Source organism: Pan troglodytes, chromosome 8, assembly GCF_028858775.2.
Source record: "Pan troglodytes isolate AG18354 chromosome 8, NHGRI_mPanTro3-v2.0_pri, whole genome shotgun sequence".
NCBI lineage: Eukaryota > Metazoa > Chordata > Mammalia > Primates > Hominidae > Pan > Pan troglodytes.
This window is the reverse complement of record NC_072406.2, coordinates 32,168,607-32,186,171: the sequence shown is the minus strand read 5'-3', so window position 1 is coordinate 32,186,171 and position 17,565 is coordinate 32,168,607. Positions and strand designations below refer to the sequence as shown.

The window sequence follows — 17,565 nt, the reverse complement described above, 5'->3', positions numbered from 1 at the left end:
ACAGAAAGCAGTTCGGTGGCTGTTAAGGGCCAGGAATGAGGGGCCAGAGAAATGTATTATAAAGAGGCATCAGGAAACTGGAGGTGAAGTATATTTCCATCACCTCGATTGTGTGCTGATGGTTTCTAAACTTTCAATACTTTTAGTTTATTATATGTTATACAAAATAAAGCTTGTAATAAAAATCAAAAGATTGAACTGAAGTTTCATGTGTAATGATTTCCTGAGCCTTTACTGACCAAGGCACACATGAAAGCATTGGCTGATTATTTCAACTGACATTAACAAGTAAACTGGTTCCTGTATACTTACATGTACAATTTGTTCCTATCCTATTTCTTTCATTTTACATGAGTGATCGTGAAAAATCTCTGCATTTTTCTTTATGCAAACACAGAATGAGTACCTCCTATCTGCTGGTAATTCCATCTACTATATCACAGTTAATTAAAATGCTGGTTGTTATTGCTGCTGTTTCTCAGTAGAACAGAAACTATGTCTATCCATCATTTAATGGAGAAAAAAATATCCTGTTCCTTAAATCAGTATCTCACCCTGCCCAACCTTTTTTTTTTTTTTTTTTTTTTTTTTGAGGAGTCATGCTTTGTTGCTCAGGCTGGAGTACAGTAGCGCATCTCAGCTCACTGCAACTTCAGCCTCCTGGGTTCAAGCGATTCTCCTGCCTCACCCTCCCAAGTAGCTGGGATTACAGGTGCGTGCCTGGCTAATTGTTTTCTATTTTTAGTAGAGATGCGGTTTTGCCATGATGCCCAGGCTGGTCTTGATCTCCTGACCTCAAGTAATCCTCCCGCCTCAGCCTCCCAGTCTTGGGATTACAGGTGTGAGCCCCCTTTCAGGCCCCATTTTTTACTCACTAGAATGACAAATCCAAACAGCATGGAGGAGCTCTGATTTCATCTTTTCGGGCCTGAATCTTATTATTATTATTTTTTAAGACTAAAAGGAGCCTTAGATAAAAATCAATCAGAACACTGCATTTGTAACCCAACATGGGTCTCAAACCTCAAGTTTCATGTTTGAGGTTCATGACGAAAGTGTTCCTTGGTTAGTCCCACGTCGATCTGGCTATGAAGCTGTTTCCCTGCAAAGTTAATTTTCTCCTGGAAACCAATCCTTGAGTAAATATCATAAGAAGGGCTTATCCACTACATACTAGCTTGAGGCAAATCATAATTGACCCAATGAGACCTTAAGAATTAATTTGAAGTGGATAAGCCATTATTACATAAAAGTCAAAGGACTTCCTTTCCATTTCATTCCATATGATTACATGTATCTTATGTTTGTGGGAGACCAGAACGATGCCACACTGATGGGGGATTCATTCTCATGCTTACACATACTTTACACTGTGGCGGAGCTGAACGATGCCACACTATAGATGGGGGATTCGTTCTCATGCTTTCGGTTTATATCTATCTGGACAAATCTCCCATTCCAATGTGTTCTTCACTGTACAATCTACATCTATGACTTTTAGAAGATTTCAAAAGGTGGCCTGGAGCTAAGTTTTTGGTTACAAAACTGTTAACTAGATTTAGACATTTAGATAGATATAGTGCTTAAATTTGGGTAACTAAAGAAGTTTAGTACATGCATAAAATGTTTAGCTAGGGACAGGTAAGAAGTTTTTTTCCAGTATATTATGTGTAGATTAATTTGACTATAGGATGAAAGAACAAATATTCAAGCCCCCTGCATGTTATAGGCTCTATGATATGCTGGAAAGTAAATAAATGTTCATTAATCACAAAATGTGAGTTCTGGTCCAAATCCCAGTTCTGCTGCCCATAAGCTATTTGGCCAGGGATAAACAACCAGCACTCCAAGCTTTTTTCTTTGAATCTACAAAATTGGCTGAAAGGACTTCTGGCTTACCAAAATCAGGAAATTGCTGAGAGAATCAGATAGATAATATGTAAAATGCCTTTACAAAACTGTTAACAGCCACATACGCATTTGAGCTTGCTATAGTAAGTCTGACTTTTAGAAAACAACAGGCGAAATCTGAAGTAAAGAATATTCCCCCAGGAGTAAGGAGAACTATATTCAAACTCTAGCTCTTCCTCAGAGGAACCGATTGTTGAATAAAGCCTGGATTTCTGTTACTAACCTATAAAATAATAAAAATAAAATGAAATATGCAAAATCACAGATTTCAGTGTCTGTGCTCTTTGCAAAATATCAGAGATTGTGCAAAACTCTTCCCTCCACTTCCAGGTTGTTCATTTCAGTAAAGAAATTACTTGAAATTGGAAGGTCCTGCAGCTGTTTCCAATGGCCACATGTTCATCTTCAGAAATTCTAATCTTACATTATTGGGGGTAGTCAAGGAGGAAACAATGTAAAGACCTTTGATACACCCTCAATTAAATGATAAATGTGTCTCAACGTAACTTTGATCAAATTCCACTTGCTTTTAATTAGAGAATACAGCGATCTTTCATATTCCTTAGACATTCAGATGCATTTCAAATGTACATTATAAAATCTATTATCCATACCTGAAAGGGCTGCCTGCTGGAAATGTTGAGGTGTTTCCTAATCCATCTGTTGCCTTGATTCCCAAATATCTGCCACAGCAGCTGTCCCCTTGAGTCGCTCCAGATTCGTTGGTACATTGCCAACCTATAAATGCGCTTTCCAAACATGTGGTAATAGAAGCGGAAGGTGCAGCCTTTTGTATCAGTGGCATTAAGGATTGGGCTGAGTAAGGCAGCACTGTCTTGAAAAGCCTGCGGCTCTGAAGATTCTATGTAGAGATAGTGTCCTTTAGCTGTGCCCAGAGTGTTATCTTTCATTGGCCCTGTGTTAAGTGTTGGAGTTGGACCTTGGTTCCTGGTCCAATCAAAGTCATCTTTTGCATCTTGCTCCCAGTTACAGATTCCAGTTTCAAAGTTACGCTGCAGCTCAGGTGCTGAAATTCACATGAAATAAAAGCAAAAGATAATTAGGGACAAAAATACATGCAACCACATTCTATTTATTAATATTTAAAGAATGCTAGTTGATACTTTGCTCAAGCCAAGGTAAGCCATTTTATTTTTAAAATCCAACACTGAAGTGTTTTTTTAAAAAAAGAGTTTTTGTTTCTAAATGATATATCAATGAATAATATTTTATGAACTAAAGATGGAATTGCTTTGGACATTTTTTTCCAAATATTTTTTATGCACATCTCTTCTCCATTTCTGTGACCATAACTCCAGGCAAATGATCAAGACCCCATGCCTGGCTCACTGTGAGAAACTTCTGGCTCAGTAGATTTCAACCTCAACTGAATGTTCCAATCGCCAGGGAACATTAAAAAACAAACAAACACTGAAGCCCAGAATTCATCTCCAGAGGTGTTGATTTAATTGCTCCTAGTTGTAAAGCCACGCGTCAGGATTTTTTCGAAGTTCCCTTGGTGATTCTAACAGGCAGAGCTGAGAACAATCATGTGTTAAGAATCACCTGGGGCTCATGGTAAAATTGCTGACTTCATAGCAAAACACTGAAACAGATACTAGCTTATTAGATATAGGGTGAAGCCCAGAAATCCACATTTTTAACAAGCACCCTGATGTAGATGTTTTCCTGACCTCATTCCCAAAATCTCTTGTCTTTGGTTCCATCCCGTCCCAGATCCTAGAGTCCCTACGCATCAGTGCCAAGGTAACAATCCTTCAATGGCAGTATTACCACTTCCTTCTCGAATCCAGGTTCTTTCATGTATGCTCATAGAATCTATACTTAAAAAAAAACTCCTCTTTCAAACTCCACTTCTCCCAAATTAAAATGACTGCCTCATCCCTACTATTCTTCCCCATAGCCTGCACCATCTTCCCCATGTATTCTAAACACCCCACCACTTCCTCCACCTCTGTTTACCCTAATGATAGGTATGTGCCTTGCCACTTTTTTTGCTGTGATTCATCAGTATGGGTCTTTTCTTCTCACTGGATTGTAGCTCCTTTGAGCTGCAACTTCCAACTTCCTTCAGTCCCTAGACCAATTCAGACTTAGGAAGAGTCTTACAGCAGTCTCACCTTATCTGATGTTTTGCTTTTAGCAGTTACACTAACCCACAACCAACTGTGGTAAAAAAAAAAAAAAAAATGTGAAATGGAGAATTCCTGAAATAAGCAATTCATACATTTTGAGTTGCAGGTCATTCTGAGCAGCCTGATGAAATCTTGTACCATCACAAATAGTAGCTATCTCAGTTATCAGATCGATTGTAACAGGATCACAGTGCCTGTGTTTAAGTGTCACCCTTATTTTACTTAATAATGGCACCAAAGTGCAAGAGTTACGGTGCAGGCATATTGTTATAATTGTTCTATTTTGTTAGTAGTTGTTAATCTCTTACAATGCCTAATTTATAAATTAAACATTATCAGGCTGGGCGCAGTGGCTCACTCCTATAATCCTAGCACTTTGGGAGGCCAAGGCAGGCAGATCACTCGAGGTCAGGAGTTCAAGACCAGCCCAGCCAACATGCTGAAACCCCACCTCTACTAAAAATACAAAAAAATTATCTGGGAGTGGTGGCGGGCGCCTGCAATGTCAGCTACTCAGGAGGCTGAGGCAGGAGAATCGCTTGAACCCGGGAAGCAGAGGTTGCAGTGAGCAGAGATCCTGCCACTGTACTCCAGCCTGAGCAACAGAGGGAGACTCTTTCTAAAAAAAAAAAAACAAAAAACAAAAACAAACAAACAAAAATCTTTATCATAGGTATGTATATATAGGAAAAAACATAGTATATGTAGGACTAGGTACTATTCTCAGTTTCAGGAATCCACTGGTGATCTCTGAAGCCCCCAGGTAAGGGGGAAGCCTACCATAGTCAATAATTGAAAAGTCTATCTAAATTTCTAGGGTAATACAGGAACGTGTCAATTTTTCAAATGATATTCACTGTAGCATAAATGGTATAAAATGGGCATTTGACAGTCTTTGGAGGAAGGGGACAGGTTTTAGAATTAACAAGTAGTTCTACATTTTAGCTTCATTTACATGTTAGTTTTTTTTAAATAAATGTCAACTGTCCTTTATTCATGTTAGTAATGACACTTGATGCCAAAAGTGAACAAATACTCTGAAACAATAAATAAAAGGGTATGTGAATAAATGCAGCCAGGCGAGAATAAATCATCTGTCTTGGAAAATCACAGAAGAGGAGCTTAGACCTAATGAAGGGAACCAAGTGAGTAAATGTCAAGTGGGAGATGAGCTTTCTTTTGATATTTCCTCACTTGTGACTAATCAAGACCAGCTGTGATGTGAACTGGGGGGACACAGGGTACCCTCCAGATGTCAGTCTTTGGCTGTAGGGCAGAAGGTGAATGGCAAGTTGCTGCGTTTCTGACATAAAACTGACGCTAAAGCAAACACGTTTTTCTATTGTCTGTCTTGGTGCTGACTGCACACTCAAACTTCATTTCCAAAGGGAATACGCCTAGCTCCACCTTTCCATAAAAGACCGCATCTCTCAATATATTTCAGGAAATCCAACATGGATTTGTGGATCTGTAATGTACACTGTGTCATGAAGTAACATGCCTTGATGGAAAGCCGTGTGAGAAACTGACATTCTTTCACTAATCCATAATCGCAAGAAGTATTTTGATACTATAGTTGTACTCGCATTATCACATCCTACTAAGTGAACACAGGGAAGCCTGAGGGGCAATTTGCTTATTTTTAGCAGCACATTGACATTTTTTAATGAGTGGGATTCAGAGAGCTTGAAAAGATGAAAAGGCTTCCGAAGTTTGCAAAAATGAATTGGCCTTAGGAAAAGTTACACTTCATAGGATAGTCATTGTCAAAATCACCATTTTAATTATACCCACTCAAATATTGGTGTGTAAATTTCATGAGATGCATGGTAATTCTGAGTTTAATAGGCCTGACTTTGATATGCCTTTGATAATATGTGTACCAAAGATTACATATATGCAAAACTGTCTACGATGATTTATATGGAAATTTCTTAATGTTTTCTATGATGTAGTAAGCATTTTATATTTCTACTTTGGTTTGTAATTAGCATCTGTATTTCATGAACATAAATTTAATACATAAAAGAAATAATTTACTTAAAAATAAATTTAATAAATTGCATAATTTATAAAATAATTTTCATATATAAAAGTAATTTATAAAATAAATATAATATTCAACTATCTTCAATTTTAAAAATCATTGCTATTTCTGAATGAGGAATCTGAGTCCAAGGAAAGATGCAAACTTTTTCTTTTCTTGACAGGGTTTTGTAACTCAAAAAAAAAAAAAAATCCTATTAACTTTTAACTTATTTTCGGTACTGCACCACTAAGTGCAGAGGGCAATACTGGAGCTAGGTTCAAATTGTACTACTATGTACTACAAAGGCCTGCGAATCTGGCCTTCCCCACACCTTCATCCTTATTATATTTTGGGCCCTCTTTCCCCTTCATTACTTGCTCCAGCCACACTGGCTATTTTCCATCTGCCTTGCAGCCACATCTCAGGGTTTTTAGATACATGCTTTGACTTGTGATTTTTTTAGATCTGATCTAAGTCCTAATGTCTAGAAAGTCCAATGCCACTATTATATAAGGTCACAGCACTCTTCTTCATCGCTCCTATCAAAGCTACCATTTCATTTTTCTTTATTAAATATTTAGATATTTGTCTTTCAGTAAGATTGTAAGCTCCGCAAGGGCAGGGACTCTGTAGTTGTGTTTATCATTTTATCTCTAGTATTTGGTATCTAGTATCTAGTATCTAATAAATCCACTTAAAAATACTGATGGCTTGACTAATTAACCACACATAACATTCATCAGCTTTGGAGCTATGCTTACTGTTATCGGTTTGATTGGCAAGACAAAAGTGAATTCATCAAGGTCAACACTTTCAAAATGAGAAAGAGAATCCCCCAACCAAAAAGAACTTACCACAGTTGACTTCATCAGTACGATCACCACAGTCATCCACCAGATCACATAACCAAAGCTTTTCTATGCAAGCCCTGGTGTGGCGACACCAGAAATGATCCAGCCCTTCACAGCTCTCAGCAGGAAGAGGGAGAGTACAATTTTCAAATCAGATGTCATCAATAGCTGAGACCCCATCATAAATGCCCAGACTGACTTTATCTAGTGACAAATGGAAGGGCTGCGAAAGGCGCCCTAGCTGAATGGTTGCCTCCAACCATTGTTTGTCCTGATTGTATAATACTCTCCAAATCACTGTTGAGTCATGAGAATTTTCCATATGTAGCTGCAGCTCAGCTGCTCCCACTGACAGGCCATAGTTATAGAACCTAAAAAAGAGTAAATGTAAAAAATGGAAGTGATTTATAGAATAGACTATATATTTAACCTTTAGACTTTTCTACTCAGTCAACAGTCAATTTTAATGAGTTATCATAACACACTTTTCTTTCCTGCAATAACTGTGGCTGTCCATTTGCAAGAGCTTATCTACTGAGGCACACACTCTGTGGTTCTCACAACGCTGGGAACTTGTCTCAAGGAGCTCAGTACATAACAAGAGGAAGAAATCTGAATTAAATTATAATCCATGGTTGGGGGGAAAGAGCCCCTTTCATCTTAAGAAAGAAAACAACATATACTGAGAACACGCTCCTAGGTAAAATTAAAATCATATGAATTTAATGCAATACTATTTTTAGAGTAAAACCAGCAGTAAACCACAGAAATGAATAAGTGCAGAGGTATGCCTGCAAACACTTCACCACTAGGGTGAACTGTTTAATATTGTTTAAATATTTGTTTAATATTTACCAGAAGGAAAGTATGCATCCAGGTCCTGTCTGGCTGAAAGTTGGGCTCTGAAGCTTAGCAACTTGCCACAAGCTGCTGCTTTTCTTCAGAATGAACATAAAATGCCCTGTAGAGATAAAAAAACAAACCCTTCATTAACCTATTGGATTCTAAAATGAGACATCTGCCTCTTAACCCTACACTGAGCAAGATCATTGTCTAACTGAAATTAAAATTATACAATAAACAATCAATCAGTGACTCTTAGTCAAATTTGCTCTGATAAATGTTGAACCACTATCTACATCTCATGCTAAATGACACCAAAGACAATTGGTAATTTCAGCTAGTTCAGCCAAAAATATATCTATATGCTATCTGTACCACCACCCATAAAGGAATCAGTCCATGCAGACAGCATAACTGTAATTGACAATATTCAACTATCTGACTGTTTGTTGTAGTTATCACAGAACCGTACTAGCTTCCCTTTCTCTTCTGAAGTCTAACTAAACAGTAAATAGCAGTGGTTGGAGAGTCCCTGTTTGCTTCTTACCTTGAGATGTGTTGAGACTATGATCCCGAGGTGGAGCCTGGTGCTCAAAATCAGCAGAAAGTTCACTCTGAGAGCTCCGTATCCAGTCAAAATGGTCACCACTAATTGCTTCAAACCAACCACAGCTGTTTGCTTCAAAGTCACACTTGGAAACTGAAGAACAAAAATGTGGCTCTTATGTTGGCTCTCCAAACGCTCCCACACTTTGAAAAGGCAGAGCTCAAATAGAATTCACCTTATTATGCTTCTGTATGCACATGAAGGGCAATGAAGGACACATTTCAGAAAATAAAAAAGATCCTTTCTCATTTGCAAAAATGGAGCTATGCTTTCCATACTGGAGATCGAGAAGGCAGAATTCTCAATTTAAGAAATACAATTTTTTTCCGAATATTCTGAGAAACAGCATCATTTAGCCCGATTGCTTATAGAATTGCCAAAGTATGCCTAATTCATTCTGATACTCATGTTAGTCTCCCTGCTACTGTTAAATCAGCTGGGAGGCATCATAGTTCCTGCAGGGTATTTTATGTTAAATCATGAAAAGCTGCTACTTCTAAACAATTTAATATGTGAAGAATCCCAGATACACTATATTTAATACAATGTGTACCTCCGATTTTCATAGAGCTTAATATTTCACAAAGTGTTATATGCAATGCCTAATTGGTGCAGAAAATAATTTGAACTATTTTTCAGATAAATACGCAGAGAAATCAGTTAAATTCCACAGAGATATTTTGGAAGATGAAGAGGAAAAAAGGAAGAAGAGAAAGAAAAAGAAAGGGAAATCATAATGTTAGTAATGTGATAATATAGCTGATAGTTATTGAACACTTTATGTAATAGACCCTGTGTGGAATATATATATCTAACTTTCACAAACAGCAATATAGGAAGGTATTATTGTTGTTGTTATTTTACGAAAGAAGACAGAGAGGTTGAGAGAAGTTATTAATGTAACCAAGGTCAAATATTTAGGAAGTTGTAGGGTGGAATCGTAATCCAAATATTGTGACTCCTTGGCTAAGATTCTTTCCGCAACTGTTGACAATAAGTGTTAACTGTCATTAGATTGAAAAAAAAAGTAAAGCAAAAAGGTATAATCTGAATTTGCTTGGTGTGAACATTCAGCTGTTACTACACAGACCAACGCAAAATGAAGTTCATTTTCATTGATGATGATTACACTGAAATTCTTAGCCATTGGCTATTTTTATCAAGGAATATAGTAATAAACCGCATAGACACACCGTTGTAAAATAAATTAGGAAGTAAACAATGAGTTTAGGGAAAAATAGTATAAACTAAATCACTAAATGAGATTACAAAATTTAAAATTATAAGGGCATTTTAATGTAATAATAAAATTATAGGGAATTTAACCTAATTGTAAGAGCATTTTAACCCAATGATAAAAATATCATTTTGAATCCTGAAAATGCCTCTTCTACATGGAGAAGAATGTGAGGTAATAATATTACAAACAACTTATAAGTTTTTTATACTTTCTATGAAATATCTAATTTCAAAACCATATTTGCTTTCTATCAAACTTCCTGGCCCAAATTTGGCCAGTAAAGTAGTTCTGAATCTTATCAGAATCAGAGGGAATGTATAAATACATCTATGTATCTAAAAATAAATACTTTAAAAATGTCACATCTACTTTAATATGCAAGAGATAGCTATACTTCAGTATATAAAGACAATTAGAAACAAGCGAAATGAAAGAAGCTTTACTATATTTAGAGTAAAGATTTCTCAGTCGGGCGCCGTGGCTCACACCTGTAATTCCAATACTTTGGGAGGCCTAGGCAGTCTGATCACAAGGTCAAGAGATCGAGACCATCCTGGCCAATATGGTGAAACCCCGTCTCTACTAAAAATACAAAAATTAGCTGGGCATGGTGGCATGCATCTGTAGTCCCAGCTACTCGGTAGGCTGAGGCAGGAGAATCGCTTGAATCTGGGAGGCTGAGGTTGCAGTGAGCTGAGATCCTGCCACTGCACTCCAGCCTGGGTGACAGAGTGAGACTCTGTCTCAAAAAAAAGATTTATCAAGTAAAGTTTAGAAATCTGCGGTAAAGCAAAATTATATACTGCTCAAAAATTAAAGATAATAACAGTAAATAATACAAGTTAGAAATAAAATGCAAAGGATATTTGTCTTCACAGGATTAAAAGCTATCTCCATAAGTACATAATATGCAAACAACACATAAATATACATAGAGTCCAGGGTTTTCAAAGTGTCTAGATGTCATTTCAATACCTGGGAAGCAAATGCTTTTGATTCTTATTTCAGACAATTCAGGGAACTGGATCTAGGAGTTATTGTTATGTAAATATGGGGAGAAAGCAAGTTATTATTAATGTATAATATCTATCTCCCATAGCTACCTGGAAAGGGAACCTTATTATCTGCTATCCAGGGAGACATTGCTATAGAAATAAGTGAATATTCGAATGGTAGTAAAATTTAAGAAATCATTGCAGTGACTTTGTAGTCCTCTTAGATAAGACTCTTCAAAGATAATGATTTTTCAACAGATAATTATGCTGTTAAAATTCAGATATGCTTTTCTAGTATTCTCTATTCCTATAGATTTAAAAACTCCCCTTGATTGATCATAAATGTAATAATCAATTAAATTAGTCTTCTAGTTAGCCATTAATTGAATATATAAATATATATATGTGTATATGTCAACACACATGTATACATATATAAAATTTCTAAGTTAGAAAAGGAGAAATAGCCTGGATATGTTTTAAAAATTGAGATCCTAGGATTTTTCACTGTTTCTGAAGCATTATTGACTTTCTCAGTTATCATCATTGGAATCCTCATTTTTGCAATAATAATTGCAATTAGCATTTACTCTGGGTTTAGTGTATAGCAAGCTTTGTGCTAGGGGCTGTTACAGGCATAACAGCATGCCCATTGACACAAAATTTCTATTTAATAAAAATTATGCCTGTCTGTACTATGGCTATAGGTTAAAAAGCTAATGATTCTACAGCAGCTTTTAGTTGCTGTGAGAAAAATTACCTAAATGGCCTCTATTAATTATGTAAATATCATCACAGCAGTTGTCCCTGGAGAAAAGGCGTCAGGGGATACTTGCTGGGTTGGCTCACAGGTCCATCCCTGTCATTTTTTTGAGCTCTTCATTGAGATAAAAGAAGACGAATTTATGTAGAAGCCAAAAAAAAAAAAAAAAAAAAAAAACCTCAAGCAGGGAGGGGGAAAAAAAAAGCCCAGAATCAGATTCTTTCTTATTTCAGATCCACTGTCTTAGAACTTCTCTGATGGTTCAGGATGATTCTACCGAGGTTTGTTGGTAAGGAATAAACATGAAGTGTACAAAAAAGAAGTCTGAAGTCTGAGCTGGTAATTTGGGCCTCACATAAGGATTTAAACATTCATAGGAGGAAATACATCCTAACGCATTGTGTGGTTGAACTTTGAACAGTTGAACTCCTTCTGGTATTAGCCACAGAGGCAAGATGCACATGTTGAGTGAGAAAAACAAAATAAAACAAAAACAAAACAAAGGCTGAGCATGTGAGTAGTAATTTTAAAAAGTTAAAACCTAGAGCTGCCATTGTGACTTACAGAAAGACCTGAACCAGAAAGAACATAAATGTAGAGTGAAAAACATCTGTTAATACATACATCATCTTATTTAATCCTCATGAAATATCAAAGAAAATATTATTGTCCCTATTTAATTGTATTATTCTTTTTTGAGACAGTCTCACTCAGTCACCCAGGCTGGAGTGCAGTGACATGACCTCAGCTCATAGCAGCCTCAACCTCCCAGGCTCAGGCAGTTCTCCGACTCAGCCTCCTGAGTAGCTGGGAACACAGGTGCATGCCACCACACCTGGATAATTTTTAAAAAAATTTTTGTTGAGTTGGGGTCTCCTCATGTTGCCCACGCTGGTCTGAGGGCTCAGGGGTCCTCCTGCCTTGGCCTCCCAAAGTGCAGGGATTACAAGTGGTAAGCCACAGTGCTTGGCCATGTCCCTATTTTATTTTATTTTATTTATTTATTTATTTGGAGACAGAGTCTTGCTCTATACCCCAGGCTGGAGTGCAGTGGTGCGATCTCAGCTCACTGCAACCTCCACCTCCCAGGTTCAAGCAATTCTCATGCCTCAGCTTACTGAGTAGCTGGGATTACAGGTGCCTGCCACCATACCCAGCTACTGTTTGTATTTTTAGTAGAGATGGGGTTTTGCCATGTTGGCCAGGCTGGTTTTGAACTCCTGACCTCAAGTGATCCACCTGCCTGGGCCTCTCAAAGTACTGAGATTACAGGCGTGAGCCACTGCACCTGGCCCGTGTCCTTATTTTAGATATAAGAAATATGAGGTTGAAAGAGGAGTGACATGTAATTTTTCAGTGCTCATTATTATTGTCACGATTCTAACCCAAACCTGATGGCAAAGCCTATCCTCTTAAAAGTTATACAGCTTCTATTAAGTTAAATCATTAATAATTATAACATTTTTAAACAGCTATTCTATACCAAGCATTATGCTATGTGTTTTTAATGGAAGATGATACAAAATCAAAACATGTACGACCATGGGGCACATTCTGGAAATAGGTGTTACGCCACACAATAATAATTGCTGTTAAGTCCACCACATTGACTCTTCTTGTTCCTTCAAAGATTTTTTTTTTCCTCTAGATTTTGTGCCCCTGCTGAAAGTGGCATGAAGGAGGACAAAAGTTAATTGAGTATTCTAGTATGTTGGCTTAGGTTCATAGAGGTTGTCCTTTCTTTGATTAAGCGTTTGCTATAAACTCCAAATTCATGAATACTCTATTCTCTATTTTGGAACAGGTTCTGTAACGTTGTAATTCTTTTGAGTTTCAGGCTTTTCCATGCATTCTAATGGTTATGTGTTTGAAGTTATCATAAGGTTGAAGCAATTAAACTCTAGACTTCATCAATAGTTAATAGTCATTAATTATTTAAAATAAAATATACAATAGTAAGGGAATGTTTGCAAAAGTACCATAAAATTATTTTAAAGCTGTCTATATAAATGAATAGAAATAATTAACTCTTTTAAAAATTCCAATACATAAATAATGAAATCATTATTGTATTTGGAATGAGAATAATTAATTACACTATTCTACCCATGGCTTAAAGGGTCTCCTGAGATCTAGACAATGCAGATATTATTGGTAGACAATTCCTCATGGGTCTCTTATGCTTCTGCACAGGTTATGAGCAGGGCCATTAACTGCCCCTTTGTTCCAGGCTATCCTTTCAAGGATATTTAAATAGTAGAGCTATGAAAGACAGATAGTGACTCCCTCTACAACAGAAGGCAAGTTATTATCCTGTAGAATAAAGATAATGTCTCCTTCTAAAGAAAAGGTCAGACAAGTTTATTTGCAGCCCATCATAAAAGATTTTAGTTCCATAAGTTTAGGCCTCTTTAGCGGTGATACAAGCCTGCTTCATGTGTACATCTATCTACCTGGGCACCTCTCTGTTGGTCCCTTTCTCAGGGCACATGGGGAGCAAGAAGAACCAATGCAAACACGTTGCTCACAACATTTGCTATACCATTAGTAATAAAGTCATCTGTCTGTGACACAGGAATCTCACCTCTTTTGTCAGCATCCATGAAACAGTGGCAGGCTAACTTGTTTCCTTATCAGTCAGGTAAAATTTTAGATCCTTCACAATACTTGACGCTATGTTAAATATCTATGTATACTACCACTTTGCAGTGAGCCGAGATCATGCCACTGCACTACAGCCTGGGCGACAGAGACTCTGTCTCAAAAAAAGAAAAAAGGAAAGCTTAGACTCTAGTGTGGGAAATTCATAAGCAAGTAAGCAATCATGAGAGAGTAAAAACCACTATGTGCTCATTCATTCATTATTCATTCATTCGACAAAAACTTAGCAAATACATGCTATATGTCTGCACAAGTATAAAGTCTAAGAGCACAGCAGGGAAAAGAAAGAAAACCTCTGTCCTCATGGATTTTACATATGAAAGCCAGGGGGGTGTGGACATTAGTGGAGACAACAATAAAAACACAAGATAAATAAGTAATGGTAAAAGGGCTAATAAAAAATAAAATAAGGAAGAATATTGAAAATGTTAGAGCAAAGGGCTGTAATTTTATCAATGATCAAGGAAGACTTTATAGAAAAGTTGGCAACTAGGTAAATGGCTGAAGGAGGTAGGTGAGGAAGCAAGTTGTGCAGCTATGCCGGTAAAGGACACCCACCACTAAGGGAATCACAGGGACAAAGCCTTGAGGCCATAGCATGCTTCTCATGTTTCAGATGTATTCAGAGACCAGGGTGTCACAAGGACAATGAGTGAGGGTAGAATAATAAGATATTATATTAGACAGTCACTTCAATTTTTTTGGCTATGATTTTGAATGAGATGGGAACCAATTGGGATGTTTTAAGCAGAGATGTGACAACATCTGACTTTACTGAAGAGAGTGGAGGACAAAAAAGGAAGGGGAAGAATACTGCAAAAATCCAGACAAGAAATGAGAATTCGAGGTCAAGGTGTGATATGGTTTGGCTCTGTGTTCCCACCAAAATCTCATCTTGAATTGTAATTCTCACGTGTTGAGGGAGGGACCTGGGGGGACAAGATTGGATCATGGGGGTGATTTCCCCCCATGCTGTTCTCGTTATAGTGAGTGAATTCTCATGAGAGCTGATGGTTTAAAAGTTGTGCTTCTCCTTTCATTCTCTCTCTCTCCTGCCACCATATAAGACGTGCCTTGCTTCCCCTTCACCTTCTGCCATGATTGTGAGTTTCCTGAGGCCTCCCAAGCCATGCAGAACTGTGAGTCAATCAAACTTCTTTCCTTTATAAATTACCCAGCCTCAGGCCGTTCTTTAGAGCAGTGTGAAAACAGACTAATTCAGGGTGGTAGCAATGAAGAAAAAAATAAGCCATTTTGGAGATACTTTGAAAGCAGACATGACAGGATTAATTGATATCAAAGTTGCAGTATGAGAAAAACAGAAGTTAATGATTTCAAAGTCTTTAACCTAAGCATTTGGAACAATGGAGGTACCATTTATGAAGTGCGGAAGACTGTGGGGAGGCAGGTTTGGAGGTGGTTGAGGGAAACAGAATCTCAATTTTGGACATGTTGCACTTGCTGTTCCTATTAGGTATTCAAGTGATCATGTCAGGTCAAGAGCTGTATGTATGAATCCAGAGTTCACATGAGGAGGTTAGGCTGGAGATATAAATTAGAAAATTATCAAAGTGACAAAAAGAAGGCATAAAAATAGGAGAAAAAAAAAAACAAAGAGTGGTGCCCCATGCCATGGGAGCCAAGTCAAGTTTAAGTATTTGAAGGAGGAGGGTGATACCATCTGTGTCAAATGAAGATTGAGAATAGGTCACTGGATCTAGGTCACTGGTAGCTTGGATAAGAAGAGTTTCTGTTGAATGGTGACAGCCAGAGCCTCACTGGACTGAGTTAAAAAGAGATTCAGAAGAGAAAGTTTAAAGAAAGTGAATACAGTGAATTCTTTTGAGTAATATAAAAGAAAGGAGGAAAATGTAAAGGAAATGAGAGAAAAATGGTATGTTAGCAGGAAGGAGAAATTAGATCAAGAGAAGATATTTTTAAGATGTGAGAGGAAAAACATTTTTTTTCTTTCTTATAGAAAAGACTGGTAGACAGAAGAACTTTCAGGAGTAATGCTGTTGAACAGGCAAATAGAGAGGGGTTCTACATAAAAGAAACACGGACAGTTTACTTCGGGTACAGGAGAAAAGACTGACTTTACAAGTGGGTAGAAGTGGTGCTGGAACTTCTAAAAGTTCTTTTCTGGTTGTTTCTATTTTTTCAGTGAAATAGTATGTCAGATCATCAGTTGAGGCTAGGAATAGGGAAGTGGAAGACAGATGTCAAAGAAGACGGAAGAAAAATGTGTTATTCATTGAGGAGGGCGGGGGAAGGAATGGACTGGGGAAAATGCATGTGCTTGCTGGGTAGCACCAAGAACACACTTTAGGGCAGCAATCCCCAATGTAAAGTGAGAACAGGTGTCACTGGGTTTTTGTTTGTTTGTTTGTTTGTTTGTTTTTGTTTTTCCATCTCTAGCCACATTTAGCTATGCTTTGTGGCCTGGATGTGGAGTATAAGGAAAAGGGTGGAGTTAAAGATGAGTACAAAGTTTTTACCTGTAGCAACTGAAGAATGGTGTTGTCATTTCTAACCCCGGGCATACTCTAAGACTGTGTTTGGAGGAAAGTCTCAGAAGCTTGCAGGTGGGTATGAAAAATTTAAGATCCCAATTAAACATCCAGGGGAAGATGTCTAATAGAGAGTTAGATCTGAGTCTGGAGTTCAATGAAGAGGTTTAAACTAGAGATATAAATTTGGGAGACACGATCATATCAACGGCATTTAAAGCTGGAGACTAGATGAGTTTTCTACAGTAGTGAAGATAAAAGATCTAAGGTCTAGACATCAGAGCCAGAAAGAAAAAGAAGCAAAGATGAGAAGGAACAATCAAGGAAGTTGAGGAAAACCTAGGGAATTTCCCATCTTGAAAGCCAAGTGAATAAAATGTTTTCAGGAAATGGAAAATGTGGTTACCTGCAAATATTGCTTTTAGTAATCCCCATTTATTTACAAGAGATATTTTCCAAGACCCTCTAGTAGATGGCCGAAGCTCTGGATTATCCTGAACACTATGTACGCTGCTTTTCTATCTGATAATCAAGTTGGCTAACAGGCAGGAGGGTCATAGACCGCCTGAATACACTGGACAAAAGGATGATTCACATCCTGGGCAGGACAGATAAGGACAGCGTGGGATCTCATCACACTACTCAGAATGGAGTGCAATTTAAAACTTGTGAATTTATTTCTGGAATTTTCCATTTTATATTTTCAGACTGAGATTGACTGTGGAAGGCAAAACTGCAGATAAGGGTGGACTACTGTACAAATCAGGATGAGGGCTAAGAATTGACTTTTAGATGTAACAATATAAGGCCCTTGTGGGTCCTGATTACAGGGGAAAAAGCCTGAATGGAGAGAATTTAAGTAAATATTGGAGGAGAGAATAACTTTTGACAACATCTTTCTAAGACTTTATCAAGGAAAACTGAGAAATGAGGTGGAAAGCTGTCATATAAAATGGGGTCAAGAGAATTGAACAGCATGTTTATTTAGGCTCATGGGGA

General features: G+C 37.5%; 1 protein-coding gene across 1 annotated transcript in view; it reads right to left on the bottom strand.

Annotated features, from left to right (window-relative positions):
• Positions 1-17,565, bottom strand: part of MALRD1 (MAM and LDL receptor class A domain containing 1) — a 631,174-nt gene that overhangs the window by 533,294 nt on the left and 80,315 nt on the right. The window contains 4 exon segments of the mRNA XM_063780496.1: positions 2,526-2,938; positions 6,951-7,318; positions 7,803-7,908; positions 8,338-8,490. Of these exon segments, the coding sequence (XP_063636566.1) occupies positions 2,526-2,938; positions 6,951-7,318; positions 7,803-7,908; positions 8,338-8,490 (1,040 nt within the window).